Here is a 16,972-nt window from a genome sequence, read left to right as displayed (position 1 = left end):
GGTTGTGCCATTTTAACTTTATCAGTATAATTAAAGCAGTACAACTTGTGTGTACAGAAGACTTTAGTTTGTTGTTTACTAATTTCTGTCAGAAGTTTTCCTTGTCCCTTGCCTCTAGTTCATTAAGGTAATGAATAAAACCCGTAGATTTATTATGAAGCAAAAAGTTCTTCGCTATACTGACAGTTTTGTTCATGGTGTGAGACAGATAGTGTGAGGTGCATTTTTAGTTGTAAATCCACACACTTAATTATTCTTGTGTGAATAATTTGAGCATGCCTACTGAGATTTACTAATAGCTTTCACTAAGCAATATCTGTCAGGATATAATACAGGATAATATGTTTTTACACAACAAGTAGAGGGCTTCTCATTAATTATTGCCACCTATAATTGATTTGTGTGAACATTTTAAAGATTAGATTTCCTATGTTAGAAAACCTTTTAAATATCTCCAGTAAGAATTATATGTGCATTAATTCTCATTAAATAATTGCTTCTTTTATCTATTAATGAAAAACTGAATTATTCAAATTTCATGGTATGAAGGGGAAAATTAAATTTATCAAGTATTGGTGCTCCACTGTAGAGGTGTCTGTCTCTGTGCTGCTGATTGGAGAACTTTGGTAGCAGTGTCTAGTAGGCCCTCACATGCGCTCTCTCTCCTTGTGCTGCACCACGTGGCTAGTCAGTGCATAGATTCATATATACTAAGGTCGGAAGGGACCATTCTGATCATCTAGTCCGACCTCCTGCACAACGCAGGCCACAGAATCTCACCCACCCATTCCTACGAAAAACCTCACCTATGTCTGAGCTATTGAAGTCCTCAAATCGTGGTTTAAAGACTTCAAGGACCAGAGAATCCTCCCTCAAGTGACCCGTGCTCCATGCTACAGAGGAAGGTGAAAAACCTCCAGGGCCTCTCCAATCTGCCCTGGAGGAAAATTCCTTCCCGACCCCAAATATGGCGATCCGCTAAACCCTGAGCATATGGGCAAGATTCACCAGCCAGATACTACAGAAAATTCTTTCCTGGGTAACTCAGATCCCATCCATCTAATATCCAATCTCAGGGGATTAGACCTATTTACCTTGAATATTTAAAGATGAATTAATTACCAAAAATCCCATTATCCCATCATACCATCTCCTCCATAAACTTATCCAGTAGAATCTTAAAGCCAGATAGATCTTTTGCCCCCACTGCTTCCCTTGGAAGGCTATTCCAAAACTTCACTCCTCTGATGGTTAAAAACTTTCGTCTGATTTCAAGTCTAAGCTTCCTGGTGGCCAGTTTATACCCATTTGTTCTTGTGTCCACATTGGTGCTGAGCTTAAATAATTCTTCTCCCTATACTGTATTTATCCCTCTGATATATTTATGAGAGCAATCATATCTCCTATAACAAGCCAAGCTCCTTAAGTCTCCTTTCATAAGACAAGTTTTCCATTCCTCGGATCATCCTAGTAGCCCTTCTCTGTACCTGCTCCAGTTTGAATTCATCCGTGGGCTAACCATTCTCAGTTCCTTCTCAATTGCCCCAGCTAGAGACGGATCTTTAGCTGTCTGTTCATGGATTGTTAACTCTTACATTTATTAACTTTTAGCTTCCTTTGAAGCCTTTTGTTTCTTTTTTCATTCTACTATTTGCCTTAAAAAAAGGGACTTCATTCTTTTGTCAACTCCTGGACAAGGGTATGCCTGGCTTTCCGGGCTTCAAATAGTGCCATACTTGTGGTGAGGCAATCCTGGTCAGACAAGCACTCACAGTTCATCCACTGTTTTGGCAAAGGCCACACCAAACAGAAGTGTTCCTGCTGCCAACAGCTCTGGCTGAGATCCTGCAAGGAGAGCTTTGCAAAAAAAAAAAAAAAAAAATCTTGATGGAGGCAGCTCTCCGACCCCAACTTTCTGGTGGGTATAAGTCTTCTCCTCAACCTTCAACTTTGAAGGATAGTGGGTTGAAGAAAGACTGGGGACCCTTCTCACATGTCAAAAAAGACCAGGAAGTCCCCTCAGCGAGCCCAGGGAGAGCCAAAAGCAATCTCAGTCTTGCTCGGTATCCTTGGCATCTCTGGCACCAAGACCCCAATTCAGCACCCATGCCTCACGGTGCCCATTGGTGTCAGATACTTCTGACAGGCCCACAGACCCTTTGGGCACGGGCTCTGAATTTTCAGTATCAAGAGAGAAGAGCAAACACCCTAGGAAAATGCTCCCGGTACGCAAGTTGACATTGGTGCCGCCAGCAATATTAGCCCTCTCGGTACCAGAGAGGCTGGTACAGACGAGGTCTCCATCTCCCCCGACATCCACTGGTACCGATCGCTCCAGTGTTGAATTCCATCAGGGTGGTAACCTGAGCATGATGGAGGCACCTGACTCTCTGCCCCTTGGTACTGAGGTTATGGCACCGAGCCTTTGCCAGGCACGGGGCATAGACTTGCAATCATGCCACGCCCCTCTGTCAAATGAGAGGTTGGACAGTGAGCCTAAGAAGTTTTCACAGTACTCCTCCCAGGCTCCATATGGGACTGTGACAGAGTGTACCTACCTTGCACTGGTCCAGAAAGTATTAACTGTGCATTGCAGGCTGAGGAGGCTACACCCCTCTGCCTCTGCTAGGCATGCCTAGCCTGGAGGCAAAGTATAAAAGGAAGCAGCCCAGCTCAATCTGGCAGGCTGCTGAAGGGGAAGAATGCAGACTGCAGGCTCTCTTCTGGGAGTTGCTGCAGGCCCTGACCACAGAGCCAAGGTGTGCTGAGCCCCAGGTCAGATTTCAGGCTGCCTGTGGAACGCAGAGAAGGGACCAAGCCATCAGGAGCTGCACCGGCGGAGGCCTCCAGAGACCAGGGGAACCGTGTACCACCACCAAGGAAGACAGGGTAGGAAGCAGTGCAGGGGATTTAGACATTGCTCTGGTTGGAGAACCAGGGATCAGGTCACAATGTTTCAGGAGGATTGCTGCTGACTCGGCACCCTGACCACTGCCAAGGCCCTAGGCTGGGACTCTGAGGAGCAGGGAGGGCCCAAGTCCCCTATCCCAGGTGCCACACACCCCTATGTGGCGCCCCACTTCCCCAGTGAGACAATAGGCCAACACAGCCCCATGGAGGTGGGCAGCTTTGACTCCAGCCACTGGGCCACACAGCCCAGTGTGGAAGGCCCACTGTATTGACTCCTGCCATTGGGACACGCAGCTGTATGGAAGGGCTGACCTTTTGACTCTAGCCACTAGGCCAAACTACACTTTTTATACCACCAGCATAGGACCTAACCCGGCTGCCATACAGCCTTTCCCTTTCTTTTGATCGGACACCTCGTGATAGGGTGTACCTACCCCGTGACAGACACCCATTATCTACAGAGTCTGGGAATTTCCAGAGGGCTAGTTAGATCATTGTACAGTTGCTGGAGTTTACCAAAAGTGAACACCTGGAGCTAACTAATACACTGTGGGGAGTATGGCAGATTTCAAGACCAGTCTCTTAAACTTTCTACTTGCTGTTCCATTTCAGACTGACTTCTATTCTAGAAAACAGATTCTTTCCTACATCAGCTTGATGTAGATCAAATTTGCTAACAAGATAAAGTAACCATTTCTTTCAGGGCCTGAGATAAGTCAGTGCTGAAGAAAAATGTTCTCAGAGGTTGCTTGAATAATTTGTCACCTTCAAGAAATTTGGGGACAAAAATCAGACCTTAAGAAATAAGCAGGTACCACTTGCTTTTGTTTATCCTAGGTGTGATTTTTGGTCCTTAATATTTTAATGTACCTTAACATTTAGATACCTAAAGTATTTTTCTTTATCTTTGGGCTCATGCAAAATAATAAATAAATAAAAAAGCCTCCAAGATTCTTCTGTCCCTGACTGATGAAGATTATAAACCCTGTGTAAAAATAGAGCTCCTAGGAATCTTGGATGCTTACTCAGATGTTGCCCACATTGAAAGTCTTGGCAACAGTTACTGTAGTTACAGTATATTTAGAAGCTGATTTTCAGTATTTTTGAAACTTAAACTCTTCCCTCCCTCTACTCCAATTATGAAGAGGGAAGAAATTCTTTCCTTACTATTACTGTGTACTTTGGATTCAATATTAGTGTAAGCCACAGGGAAGTACAGATTAATGAAATACTTATGCTTAATGAAAACATTTTGTTTAGAGTATGTTTTCCACCTGCCTACATTGTTTATGTTTTAAGTAACATGAAATTAACATTATTTGTTATTTCTTTTCAAATGGAGCTAAACTTAAGTGTTTTTGGCATGTAGGCATCAGTGATGTCAGTGTTTCTCTGAGAGTAGTTCCTTATTCTTTTCCAGGGAAAATGCTCTTTTCCCCAGAGAATGTCAAGCCAGCAGAGGATACTTATACATTGGGATACTTCAGTTATAGTGGTATTATATAATTATTTTTAGAGCTAGGGTGAATAGCTGAATGTGCAAAATTTCCCCATCAGGGACAACTATTGAATAAACTGGTTTCAGAGTAGCAGCTGTGTTAGTCTGTATCCGCAAAAAGAAAAGGAGTACTTGTGGCACCTTAGAGACTAAAATTTATTTGAGCATAAGCTTTCGTGAGCTACAGCTTACTATAGAAGCTTCTTCCCAACTGTAGGCAGTTAGTAGTTTATCTATTCTAGAAGTATGAGGGCTTGTCACTATCAATTTATCTTACCTACCATAATGGTGGATGTTCTTTTTTCCACTTAAAGATATAGTGTTTGATTCCTACTAAGGTTTTGTCCTCAAATAATATCTTGTGGCAGTGAGTTTCACAAGTTAAGTAGGCACTGAGTGGGTTTTTTTCCCCTCCAGAAAGGTATTTCCTTTTATCAGTTTTAAGTTGCTGCCTTTCTATTTCATTGATATTTCCCAAATTTTTGTATGAGAGAGGGTCAAAGAGAGCATCTGACTTGCTTTTAGTTTTTAGACCTGAATCATGTCCCCTTTTATTAATCACCTCTCTAAATGAAACAGTCCTAATCTATTAAATATCTCTTCAAATGACAGTATTTTCATGGTTTCTGATCTTTTTTGGATGCATTACTATTCACTCTCATTTCTCCAGCTTTCTAATTGAGAGAGGGTGATCAATGCTGAACACAATATTCCAGGAGATTGCATATTGATTTATATAATGGCATTTGTAATCATTTTCTGTATTATTTTCCATCTCATTCTCTACACATCCTTACAATTGATTTGCTTTTTTGACAACTCTGTTAAGCTGTTTATATTGATGCCCAGGTCTTTTTCAAGAGTGTTTACAGTTAAATACACACTTAGATGGGTTCTAAATTAAATTATTTCTTCCTATGTGCATTACATTGCATTTGTCAAAATTGAGTTTTGTTGTCCATCCTGTTGCTCATTCATTCATGTAGCTTGGTTAGCTTGTGTTTACTGGAGACGGGATGATTTTATTCCCATTGTTTAGGCCCAATAAGCTTGAGATAGAAAGTACTGCTGGGAGAATTCTGTGCCAACACTCTCCCCCCCTGCCCCCCCACACCAGTTGCCCAGTTCTTACAACTGTTTGCTGAGCAAAGGCACAGGCCTGTTCACACACATGCCAATGTTTGATCTTTAACTATTCATGGTAAATAGGCCCAATAGCTTGTGATGGGATGTTAGATGGGGTGGAATCCAAGTTGCTACAGAGAATTCTTTCCTGGGTATCTGGCTGATGAATCTTGCCCACATGCTCAGGGTTCAGCTGATTGCCATATTTGGGGTTGGGAAGGAATTTTCCTCCAGGGCAGACTGGAAGAGGCCCTGGTGCTTTTTTGCCTTCCTCTGTAGCATGGGGCACGGGTCACTTGCTGGAGGATTCTCTGCACCTTTAAGTCTTTAAACCACGATCTGAGGACTTCAATAGCTCAGGCATAGGAGAGAGGTTTATTGCAGGAGTGGGTGGGTGAGATTGTGGCCTGCATTGTGCAGGAGATCAGACTAGATGATCATAATGGTCCCTTCTGACCTTAATATCTATGAGTCTATATCATGTCAGTTATAGTTTGGTATGTGCTATAAATTAATGGTATGGAAATTGCAGATCTACTCAAATTACATTTATAAAAAAAGCCTTCAACTAAAATTCAGCAATAGTTCATAGTAATTTTAGTTAGACCTTCTCTAATGATTCTTAGTCCTTTGTTATGAGCATCTTATGTTTCTTGTAGTACATGTGAGTAATGCTGAACTTTAAATTCACTATTAAACTATTAAGATACACTAGTCCACTTAACCTACTGTAAAGATCAGTGCCAGGTACATAGGTGCTGGAACTCAGTGTTGGAGTGCTGCTGCACCCCTGATTTGAAGTAGTAATAACCCAAATACATTGTTTCTGCCTTCAGCACCCCTACTATAAAAATTGTTCCAGCACCACTGACTGGATCTCTCTTTGTATTTACCATGAAATTCAACAGTATTGTCAATCCCTCATAATCTGGAGTTAGTTTACTGATGTAGAATTGAACTGAACCTTTGATACTAAATTCAGACATTGGTGGCTATATTTTCAAAATTATAAGTTTGGCTCCTTAAAACTGGGAGAGATTTGAAATCTCTTAACAAAGACTCTGAAAAAAACATTATTGATCTTGTAATAAACTCAAGCTGAGTTTACAGACTTTGAGCTTTTCTGAAAGCCTGTTTAGCTTAATGGTGGTTGTCAGATTTCAAAACTCAAACACCTTTACATAAAATGAATGATTACCAAATTAGGGAACATTGTTTCCCATGTTTATTTTTTTTCAGTGTGTTTTCAGTTTACAAATCCTGCAGTGTAGTAGATTTTGCCTTTGAAATATTTAAAACAGTTTTTGAAAATCTCATATGCAGGGTTTCTGTTCTAAAGGTGTGATAGTTGAAAGATCAGCCTGTTTTTTTTCCTTTTAAATCAAAAGCTGATATGCATACATTTGTTTTGTCCCATAAATAAGTATTTAATCTGAAAAAAGCCTTGGGTTCTGCTGCCATGACAACTAAACAGAGTCTGAAACTCTGCTGTCATGGTGACCTCCATGCTCTCCACTGCATCACACTGACGCCTTTTCTAAAGGGCCCAGCAAATGCAATAAGAGTTCTTGTTGGTGAATCAAGAAGAGATTTGTCTGAAAACCAATTGGATAGAATATTAAGGATACAAGCAGCTACATATTGTCTGTGTGATTAGTTGCTATTCTTAAGTTAGATGCACATTCTTATTTAAAAGTTGTATCAGTAGCCCTGCTCTTCACTTAATTATATGAAAATAATTGTATGATATTATTCGTAGTAGTAATTGTAGTACTCTACCACCTGAGAGCCTAGTGAAGGAGCAGAACCTTGTTGTGTTAGGTGCTGTACATAGAACAAAAAGATGGTTGTGCCCTGAATAGCGTGTTATTCCTGCTGGTTGTAATGTATTTCTGAACAAGTTTGAATCTGTGGAAAATAAGAAATTAACTGAGTTGTAGAAGTTTTCACCTTATGTAACCAGTACGTTATTCATCTCATATTCAGTAGTTTTTAGACAAGATGCATCATGTAGTTAGGTCTGGGAGGAAGAAAAAAAAAATCAGAAACATTTGCCTAATGAAGTAGTACTGTACAGCTTTTTTACCCACATTGTACTTTTTCACACTGTTGGTTGTTGAACTATTTAAAAAATGTTAAAAAGATATGTTTGAAGATGACAGTCAAATTAAGAGCTTTTTAATAGCCAAGATGAATTCATAACAATGCAGTTTGGTTTCTAGTGTGTTACGTTTCTAAATTTAAACATCCAGGCCAAGATTTTCAATAGTGACCTGGTGATTGTGTGTTTCTCTGTTCTTGGGTGCCAACCTGAAAGGCCTTAAAGGGGCCATGTGATTTTCAGTGGTCACTCGGTGCTTAGGTTGCTTGCACGAACTCATCTTTATTCGGTAAGCAACTGGCTTTATATAACAAGACCTTCATAGAGCCTGAACCGAGACTCTGCCTGAGACGCTCAGGTACAGGCCTGATTTTCAGAATGTGCCGAGTACCCACCATCAGAAAATTCATAAATTGGACATCCAAAAATGGAGGCACCCAAAATCTATAGTTATTTTCAAAATTTTTGACCCAGGTAGTCATATGTTGAAATTAGATGTTTATGAATTCAGAGCATTTAATTTGATAGGATTAGGGGGAAAAAAATCAAAAATGGCTTAGGGTTTGTCTACACTACCGCCTAAATCGATGCAAGTTACGTTGCTTAGGTGTTTGAAAAAACCACCCCCTGAACGACGTAATTTACATTGACTTAAAGCAGTGTCTATAATGTGCTATGTCGGCAGGAGACGCTTTCCCGCCGACATAGCTTCCTCCTCTCATTGAGATAGAGTAATTACATCGATGGGAGATTGCTCTCCCATTGACATAGTGCATCTTCAGACATGCTACATCGGCACAGCTGCATTGATGCAGCAGCACCAGTGTAGTGCAGTAGTGAATACAAGTCCTTAGTTATGTATATGATCTGTTAAGTACTTTTCAGGAAAAGTTCCTTGCTGTCCTTATCTTTGTACATAAGATATGATGCTGCACTATTGAACTCATTGTGAACTTTGCCATTCACATATTAAGATGTAGGATCAAACACCAAGTGCTAGTATTTTCTTAAAACTTTCAAGTAATGAGTAACTTAATCTAAAGTGTTTGAAACACTGACAGAAAAGGAGTACTTATAGATTCATAGATATTAAGATCAGAAGGGACCATTATGATCATCTAGTCTGACCTCCTGCACAATGCAGGCCACAGAATCTCACCCACCTACTCCTGCAAAAACTTCTCACCTATGTCTGAGCTACTGAAGTCCTCAAATCATATGGCACCTTCGAGACTAACAAATTTATTTGAGCATAAGCTTTCGTGAGCTACAGTTCACTTCATCGGATGCATTTGGTGGAAACACTGACATTACTCCAGCAGAAGATGGTATTTCCTATGAGGTAATAGGAGGCAGCTTTGGATCCCAGAATCAAGTGGGAGTTAGAGTTGGGTAGGTAGGTTGTTTTTATTTGAAAAAATTAAAATTAAGATCTGGAAATGATGATTCAGATATCTAGGTAGACAGAACCTGTTGCCCTCCCTGCCCTGAAAATAAAGTTGTAGGCGATGCTTTTATATTGGTCTATTTGTGAGCCTCAAAAACTTGCCTTTATCATTTTATTCAGGCCATTGGAAACAGAGCAAGTCAAAAGCAGCAGATGAAGAATGGGGCCAAATTCAGCTCTTATTTATGCTTGTGTAGATCCTGAGTCATTCCAAATACTTCAGTGAAGTGACTCCAGATTTACACTGGCATAGCCAAGTGTTGAATTTAACCCATGAAGTGGAATTTTGGGTTCATTTAAGCCTTTTGAAGGTAATATGCTCTCAGGTGCAACTGAGGGGCAGACTTTGGTCTAGGGTGTAGACACAGATACAGACCAAAGATAAAATATTAAAAAAGGAATGAGGTACCAGGTGTGACTTGGATTTACTCACCTTGACACTCCTCTATGGATTGCAGTAACAGGAGGCTATACTAGGAATGTAAAGGGCCATAATCTCTCGAGACCTCCAGTGGCAGAAACTCTTCTTAGAGGTACAGCACAACACTGCAAACTCTCACTCTCCAGGAGGAGAGTAGCCATCTATTGCTGCCAGAAAAATTGAGCTCTTATATTTGAAGTGGGTGAGGCTGGCTTGGAGATAGGCTGATTCAGCCTCTCTCCCAGAAGCTTCTTCCAATGAGATTTGAATGAAGCCCCATCCTGAATTGAAAGGAGGGAAGAGTACCTACTCATGTCTAGAATGGAATAGAAGTAGTGGGATGGACAGAATGGAGTGCAACCCTCATACCCCTCCAATCAGAAGGGATGGTTCCAAGAATATGCCACATGATAAACAGTATGGAGTTTGCCCCCATCTGTCTCCTCCCCAGGGCTTTGCTGTGGGACAGCCTCAGGACTGGATGATATTAATTTGAGATTTCTGAAGGAAACAATATATGGAGTGAGAAAGGTATGACTGTAATGCTGCAACTCATGGCACGGATATGCAAAGGGCTCTGCTTTTAGAATATTTCAGGATTCCCATTTACATTGAGATGAGAAATATCATGAAGGTGACTTGAGTTGAACTCCTGGGGCATCTTTTTCTACTTGATCTAAATACTGGTATTAGCAATAGCATTAAGGATAGGCTGGAACTCTGTAAGAAAGTTCTGTAGCAGTTGTTGCAAGGGAAGGAAATATAAAAGAGCCTACATGGAGGGTGGAGGTGGGGGGGAAGACCGCTCCAGAGCCTGAAGCGGAACTTCTGAAGTATTTACAACATGCACATCATAGTACTTATATGGATAATAAGCCTCGTACTTGGGTAGCTGTTGGATCAGAAATGCTTAATCAGCTAAAAAACAACATCTATATAAGTGTGTAGCTTTGTCATATGTAAATCTGGGGATGGGTCATTATCAAAATGAAGTGTTAGTTGTGTTAATTATTTTACACATCTGTGTTTTATATTATAATAAATATTCATGATTGTGTATTTGCAGTTTCCTGAATGTGGTTTCTATGGAATGTATGATAAAATTCTACTTTTTCGCCATGATCCTACCTCTGAAAACATTCTCCAGCTGGTGAAATCAGCTACTGATATCCAAGAAGGAGACCTAATTGAGGTTGTCTTGTCAGGTAAAGTGTATGTTTTCTTGAGGCTTGTTATCATGTTTTGTAATTGCAAACACCTACAATATTTTGGTGTTAGGTATCTTAGTTTGTTTCATGGATTAAATGCTTAGCTAAAATCTGCCCTCAAATATATATGAGCAATTTGAAGTTGTGCACATGTAACAGAGGACAGAAATTAGCCCTTAATGAATGTTTTCATGGTATGCCTCCACCCCCCATCATACTGCATGTTCTCTAACAGCCTGATTTTGCCATAATTTCTGATAAAGCAGCAACAATGTTAAAAATAAAGGATGAAATTATCTCTAACGTAGGTGAATAGTAATAACATGCAGTATACAATAAAGAAAAAAACTGATGTGGGAGGATAAATGTCTTCTGTGGAATAGGGTAAAACTAAAACATAGCAAATAAAAAAATACTTGAAATTTAGCATGCATTTACATTAAAAGTAGCTTAAAATGAGATTTATATATAACATTTGTAGCAATTGTTTAATGTTTTAGTTGATCAAATATACACGAATGGCACAAACCATTTTATTACTTATCAGTAATACAGATTTATGTAGGACTACACTTTTGTTTGGCTTTGTATGGATAGACCCAGCCTCAAAGAACTTGAAATATAAATTAGGCCTGGACAGAAAATGGATAACTAGCAAACAAAATGGTAGGGAAAAGGCAGTTGAGGTTTAAAACCATCATGAAAAATGAGAGTCATGTTGTACAGCTACCGAATTTAATAAATTCTGATATTCTTAAATTAAGAAAAGGCAAGCATGCATGCCGACAGATATTATAAATTTAAAATAAATATGCACCTTTTTGTTCCATCTCCTAATTGTCTCAACATTTGTACTCGCTTTCTTGGATTCTCACTCCTGTTTGCTACGCAGAAATTGTTCCTGCAAGCCCGATTCCTAGTCCTCTTTATTTTCAGGTTATGCTTCAAAACATATGAAGTAGTGAGCTGTAGCTCACGAAAGCTTATGCTCAAATTTGTTAGTCTCCGAGGTGCCACAAGTACTCCTTTTCTTTTTGCAAATACAGACTAACATGGCTGCTACTCTGAAACCTGTCTATTCTCTGTCATACATACAAAAATATTAGGAAGGCAAAGGAGAGTTCCTCAGATAAACACCTCACTTCCCATTCCACTGAAGACAGGGTAAAGTAAGGAGTGGGGTTCAAGTCAGAGTAGAGAGAGAGAGAAGATAATGGAAGCCATAGTCCCTTCTCAAGGAGGTTCCAACCTAACAGAACAGATAAGATACACATTTCTGGCTGATTAAGAGATAGAATTATCACATACAGTATTATAGTGTCTTAAATGAAATAGTAGCACTTTTGCAGATGATAGAATAAGTCTATTATAGTGGATTATACTTCATAAAATTATATTTGGAGGAGGAATGTGGAAAAAGGAGATGCTGAATATTTGCTCCACTGGGGTAGTGATGTTGTTACAGATGTAAGTGGATAGTGTGGAAGAAGTCATGGAGGCAGTAGGGAAAGAAGGAAGCTAAAGGAATAGGTAGGCACAAAGTAATGGCAGAGCCAAGAGGAAGGTCAAGATAGATAAGAAACATAAGCCCCAACATGGAGGTAGGATGTGCATAGGAAGGGATGAGGGGAGTAGTATGAATGGAGTGGTGAGGTGAGCATGGACTTCAGAAGCATCTTCAGTCATTAAGGAGGCCAGAAAATAGTGAGTTACATCCGATGAAGTGAGCTGTAGCTCACAAAAGCTTATGCTCAAATAAATGTGTTAGTCTCTAAGGTGCCACAAGTACTCCTTTTCTTTTTGCGAATACAGACTAACAGCTGCTATTCTGAAACGAGTAGAAAAAGTGAAACATGAGCAGAATTTTGGTCATCAGGATGGAGAAGAAAAATAGAAAAGTTGAGTGTGTGTATATATATATATATATATATATATATATATATATATATATATAAAATAAAATGTTGACAGGATTTGTCAACAGCCTAAATGTGGGAAAAAATGAGAGGAAGAATGTAGCAAAGCAGTGACTCACCAACTTGGTGCCTCCTGCTGGTCATCCTGGGAATTAGCTCTCCAGTCTAAGAAGCACCCTCTGCAGGCCAGTGTCTCACCTGCCGCTGGCCCCCCATGTCCCTCCTGGACCCCAGTGCCCCTCTACCTCAGGGTTCTGCCCCCAGCAGTAACCCACAATCTGGGTCTCCCCACCCAGGGGAACCCCCAACCATCTATCCCCACCAGGCTTCAGTGGCTACTGCCAGTCATCATCTAGCCCGCGCTCACTGGGGCAGACTGCAGTCTGTAATCTACTCATCATTGGCAAGGAGGTTGGACCAGCTGCCTCTGCCTAACCCTGAGCTGCACCTCTAGTACCTGCTTTAGGCCTTTATCAAGGCCTGTAGCCTGGGGAGTTTCCAGCTCCAGCTCTTCCCAAGTACTCTTCTCTTCTCTTCTCTTCTCTTCTCTTCTCTTCTCTTCTCTTCTCTTCTCTTCTCTTCTCTTCTCTTCTCTTCTCTTCTCTTCTCTTCTCTTCTCTTCTCTTCTCTTCTCTTCTCTTCTCTTCTCTTCTCTTCCAGGCAGCCAGGTCCTTCTCTCTCAAGAGCTAGAGAGAGAGTCTGTCCTAGTTTCTCCCTGAGCCCTTATATAGGGCCAGCTGTGGCCTGATTGGGGTGTGGCCCCAACTGTGGCTGCTTCCCCAATCAGCCTATCCTGTTGGTTCCCCAGGGCAGCCCTTTTCCAGGGCTGTTTTAATCCCTTCAGGGCCGGAGTGGGATGACTGCCCCGCTACAGGGAAATAAAAATTATGTAAAGTTTGAAAGGGTGGGAAACAAGGAGGATGCTGGAACTTTCAAGAGAAATGGGATAAGGGAAATGTGATGGGGCGGGAGATGAGGAGCTTTGCTTTTTCATGGGACATCCAGGTAGAGTTGCTGGAGACACACCTGGAGTAACCATCTAAATGCTTGGGGAAGGTCATGGGTGAGAAGAGAGAAGTTAGAGCCATCAACATACAGGTAGTAACTGAAGCCACAGCAAAAATCATTGAGGAATAACATGGAGAGAGCCAGAGCCTGAGTTCTGGGAGATACTGACAAGAGGAATGAGAGGATAAGTTCATAATCATCAGAACACAGTTGTTCTATTTACCATAGCATTCCCATAAGGCTATTGCATGAGAGAAGGTCCGTTTACTATACCCTTTCTTCAAGAAAGCAAAGATGAAGGCTATACAGCAGGGGTCGGCAACCTATGGCACACGTGCCAAAGACCGCATGCAAGCCAATTTTTAATGGCACGCTGCTGTCTGTCGGACCCTGGCAGACAGCAGTGTGCCATTAAAATTCCTGCCCGGCCTGCTCTTTTCCATCCCCTGCCCACCGCTCTCTCCTTGCAGGGCAGGCTTTCCTCTCCCCTGCCTCCTTTCCCCCAGCGTGCTGGGTTCCTGCCCCTCCTCCTCTCCCTCCCTGCGGCCGATCAGGTGCCAGCCCTTGCTACGGAGGGGGAAAGGGAAAAGCGGAACTGCAGCAGGCTCTGCTCCGGGGACCTTGGGGAGGGGGGTGGAATCAGGGCATATCCCCTCCAGTCCCCGTCGTGAGCCGCTCAGAGCAGGGAGCTGGGAGCACCCCCACGACCCCAGCCCTCTGCCCTCACCCCTACACCCCCACACACCCCAGCCCCGTGTCCTGATCCCTGCACCCCCCCACAACCCCAGCCCTGACTCCGGCATCCCCCACACATACCCAGCCCCCTGCCCTGACTCCTGCACCCTCCTCACACACCCCCAGCTGCCTGCCCTGAGCACCAAATGGGAGCTCCTGCACACACACACTCCACATTCCCACCTGCACCCCTCACACCAAATGGGAGCTGCCCAGGTAAGCACTCCACACCCAAACCTCCTGCCCCAACCCTGAGCCCCCTCCCTCATTCTAGCTCCTGGCCAGATCCTGCACCCCAACCTGCTCCTTCACCCCGAGCCATGGTCTCAGCACACTCCTACCCTCATCTCAGTGCAGAGAGAGAGGAAGAGAATGGCTAGAACCAGGGAGAAGGTAGGTACCTACTCTATGTGGACAGGGCTGGGTCCCCAGTCCGGCAAAGGTCTGAGGGGGGCCGGCAGCCGGGACCCTGGCTGGCAGGAGCCGGCGGACAGAACCCCAGACTGGCAGCAGACTGAGCGGCAGCGGCTGAGCCGCTCAGCCCACTGCTGGTCTGGGGTCCTGGTTGCAGGCCCCGCTCAGCCCGCTGCCGGACAAGGTGAATGGAACCCCAGGCCGGCAACGGGCTGAGCGGGCCGGCGATATAAGATCAGCATTTTAATTTAATTTTAAATGAAGCTTCTTAAACATTTTGAAAACCTTGTTTACATACGACAATAGTTTAGTTATATAATATATAGACTTGTAGAACGAGACCTTCTAAAAAATGTTAAAATGTATTATTTTACGAAACCTTAAATTAAAGTGAATAAATGAAGACTCGGCACACCACTTCTAAAAGGTTGCCAACCCCTGCTATACAGTAAAGAAGTCAAGATCCAAAGCATTCCTGTAAGTCAGCAAGAGGGCATTCATATTTTCCATATCAGGAAGCAGATTACTCATTTTGAAAAGATGCCAGCTATCCCTATTTTCTGTGCCATATTTGCTACAGTACGTAATCGCTACAGTTCAGTAAATCAGTAATAATACTACAGTCAACCATCACTTAGTCTTTTATTTGGTGTGTAACTTATTCTCTTTTGAAATGCAGACCACATAAAATGTTTTTCAGTTTGCCAAAATTAGAAAAGCAGCTGTTTAAATCTTCAAAAGTAACACCTGATATAGAGCTTTAAGGCAGTAAAGGAAAACTGTACTACTGGATAAATGAAAGTATTAAGGCATTCATGCCCTTACATCACTGGTGGAACCTAATGTCTGTCCATGAGTGTGTGCAAATATAAATAACTCCACGATATTTATGCCAGTTATATGAGTTAAATCAGCAAAAGGCTTGTTGTATGAAAGTAAACAGCCCCTAGGGTTGGTCAGACTGTCTTTTTTTCTTTCCCGGTTTGCTACACACCTCCCACCCCTCATTTACTGAGATTCCGCTGGCCCAAGGCCTGGGATTTTGAGACTGACAGCTGATGTCATATAGAGATAGCCTCCTCTGTGTCCAACTAAACAAAAATTTCACTTAAGCAAAACCCCTGTAGTGCCACCCCCCACAAGAACTCTGCTCTACAGTTCCTGACAGTATTGATCAGCTTTATGGTTTTATCTAGTTTTGCTTATGACCAGCGTTAGCACTAAGATTGATCTCAGTTAATTACATTTGTTAATCACATATGAATTCTGGATAATTTAAATAATTGAATGTTTCCCCTTTACAAGTGCAGGGAATGCATTGAAAAGTGTAACTGCACAGTGAATCCTGATTGGAAACAAAATTAAAATAGAAAATTGAGAATGTTTAGAATCTCTTAGTAGGCCAGTGAAGAAGTTTGGCATTCTTATGCTCTGAGAGACTGAACTGTGAAAACTGCTAGATCTCAAATGAATATGCAGATGCAAAACCCACAGCCACTCTGGCATCTTCAATGTGATATTGCATGAGAAGTGAGAGATAAGATCTTTGTTTTTTAAATACATAATTTATGTAAATTAATATACCCGGCTGTTGTTAGATGTTGGCTGCTTATGTGTGTTCTTTGTGTGCTGTCCCAGCTCTGTGCAGATAGTTGGCACAGTAGACCTTGATCGAACTGCTCAATAACCACAAACTCGGTTCATAGTGAAGGCACTTGGTCAGGTTTATTGTCAACGAAGCACGGTCCCAATGTCCTAGCTCAATGGTTACAGTTAAACTAACACATGTATGCCCGTTGGAATGGACTGGCTTAGTTAATGGTGGGACTTTCCATTATCCCCTAGGTCAGCCAAAGACACTTCCTCTGAGACTTCATTTTATACCCCGATACAAATAAGTTATGTATTGCCCCCTGTTGTGGGTTGTTACCATCCATTACCTTGTACGTGGTGATTTGATTAAAACATCTCTATCCATCACATGATAATACCAGGCCTTTGATACAAGGGCTTATGTCTCAGGCTCTCTTCCTATTACATTCCCCCACTTTTTGTCTTTTTTATGGGGAGGATGTTTACCTGTCGTCCCGGAAAAGCATAATGCATTGACTGAAGATGATCCAGTAGGATAAACACTGTTATGTGGTCACCTTACTTTACCATCCATACTTCATGCCCCATCTGTTCCG

General features: G+C 42.0%; 1 protein-coding gene across 8 annotated transcripts in view; it reads left to right on the top strand.

Moving 5' to 3' along the window:
* PRKD1 (protein kinase D1) overlaps positions 1-16,972 on the top strand; it is a 309,265-nt gene that overhangs the window by 157,760 nt on the left and 134,533 nt on the right. For 7 of the 8 annotated variants that reach the window (XR_006282058.1, XR_006282057.1, XM_038407570.2 and 4 more), the window contains one exon: positions 10,569-10,707. The exons of the other annotated variant lie outside the window; for it this stretch is intronic. Coding sequence is in view for 5 of the 7 variants with exons in the window: in XM_038407570.2 (XP_038263498.1) it covers positions 10,569-10,707 (139 nt within the window). In the remaining 2 variants the exon portion in view is untranslated. The remainder of the gene's footprint in view (positions 1-10,568; positions 10,708-16,972) is intronic. 8 annotated transcript variants of the gene reach the window in all.

Source organism: Dermochelys coriacea, chromosome 6 (assembly GCF_009764565.3).
Source record: "Dermochelys coriacea isolate rDerCor1 chromosome 6, rDerCor1.pri.v4, whole genome shotgun sequence".
NCBI lineage: Eukaryota > Metazoa > Chordata > Testudines > Dermochelyidae > Dermochelys > Dermochelys coriacea.
Note: the sequence above shows the minus strand (reverse complement) of the source record. Positions and strands in the feature narration are given on the sequence as shown.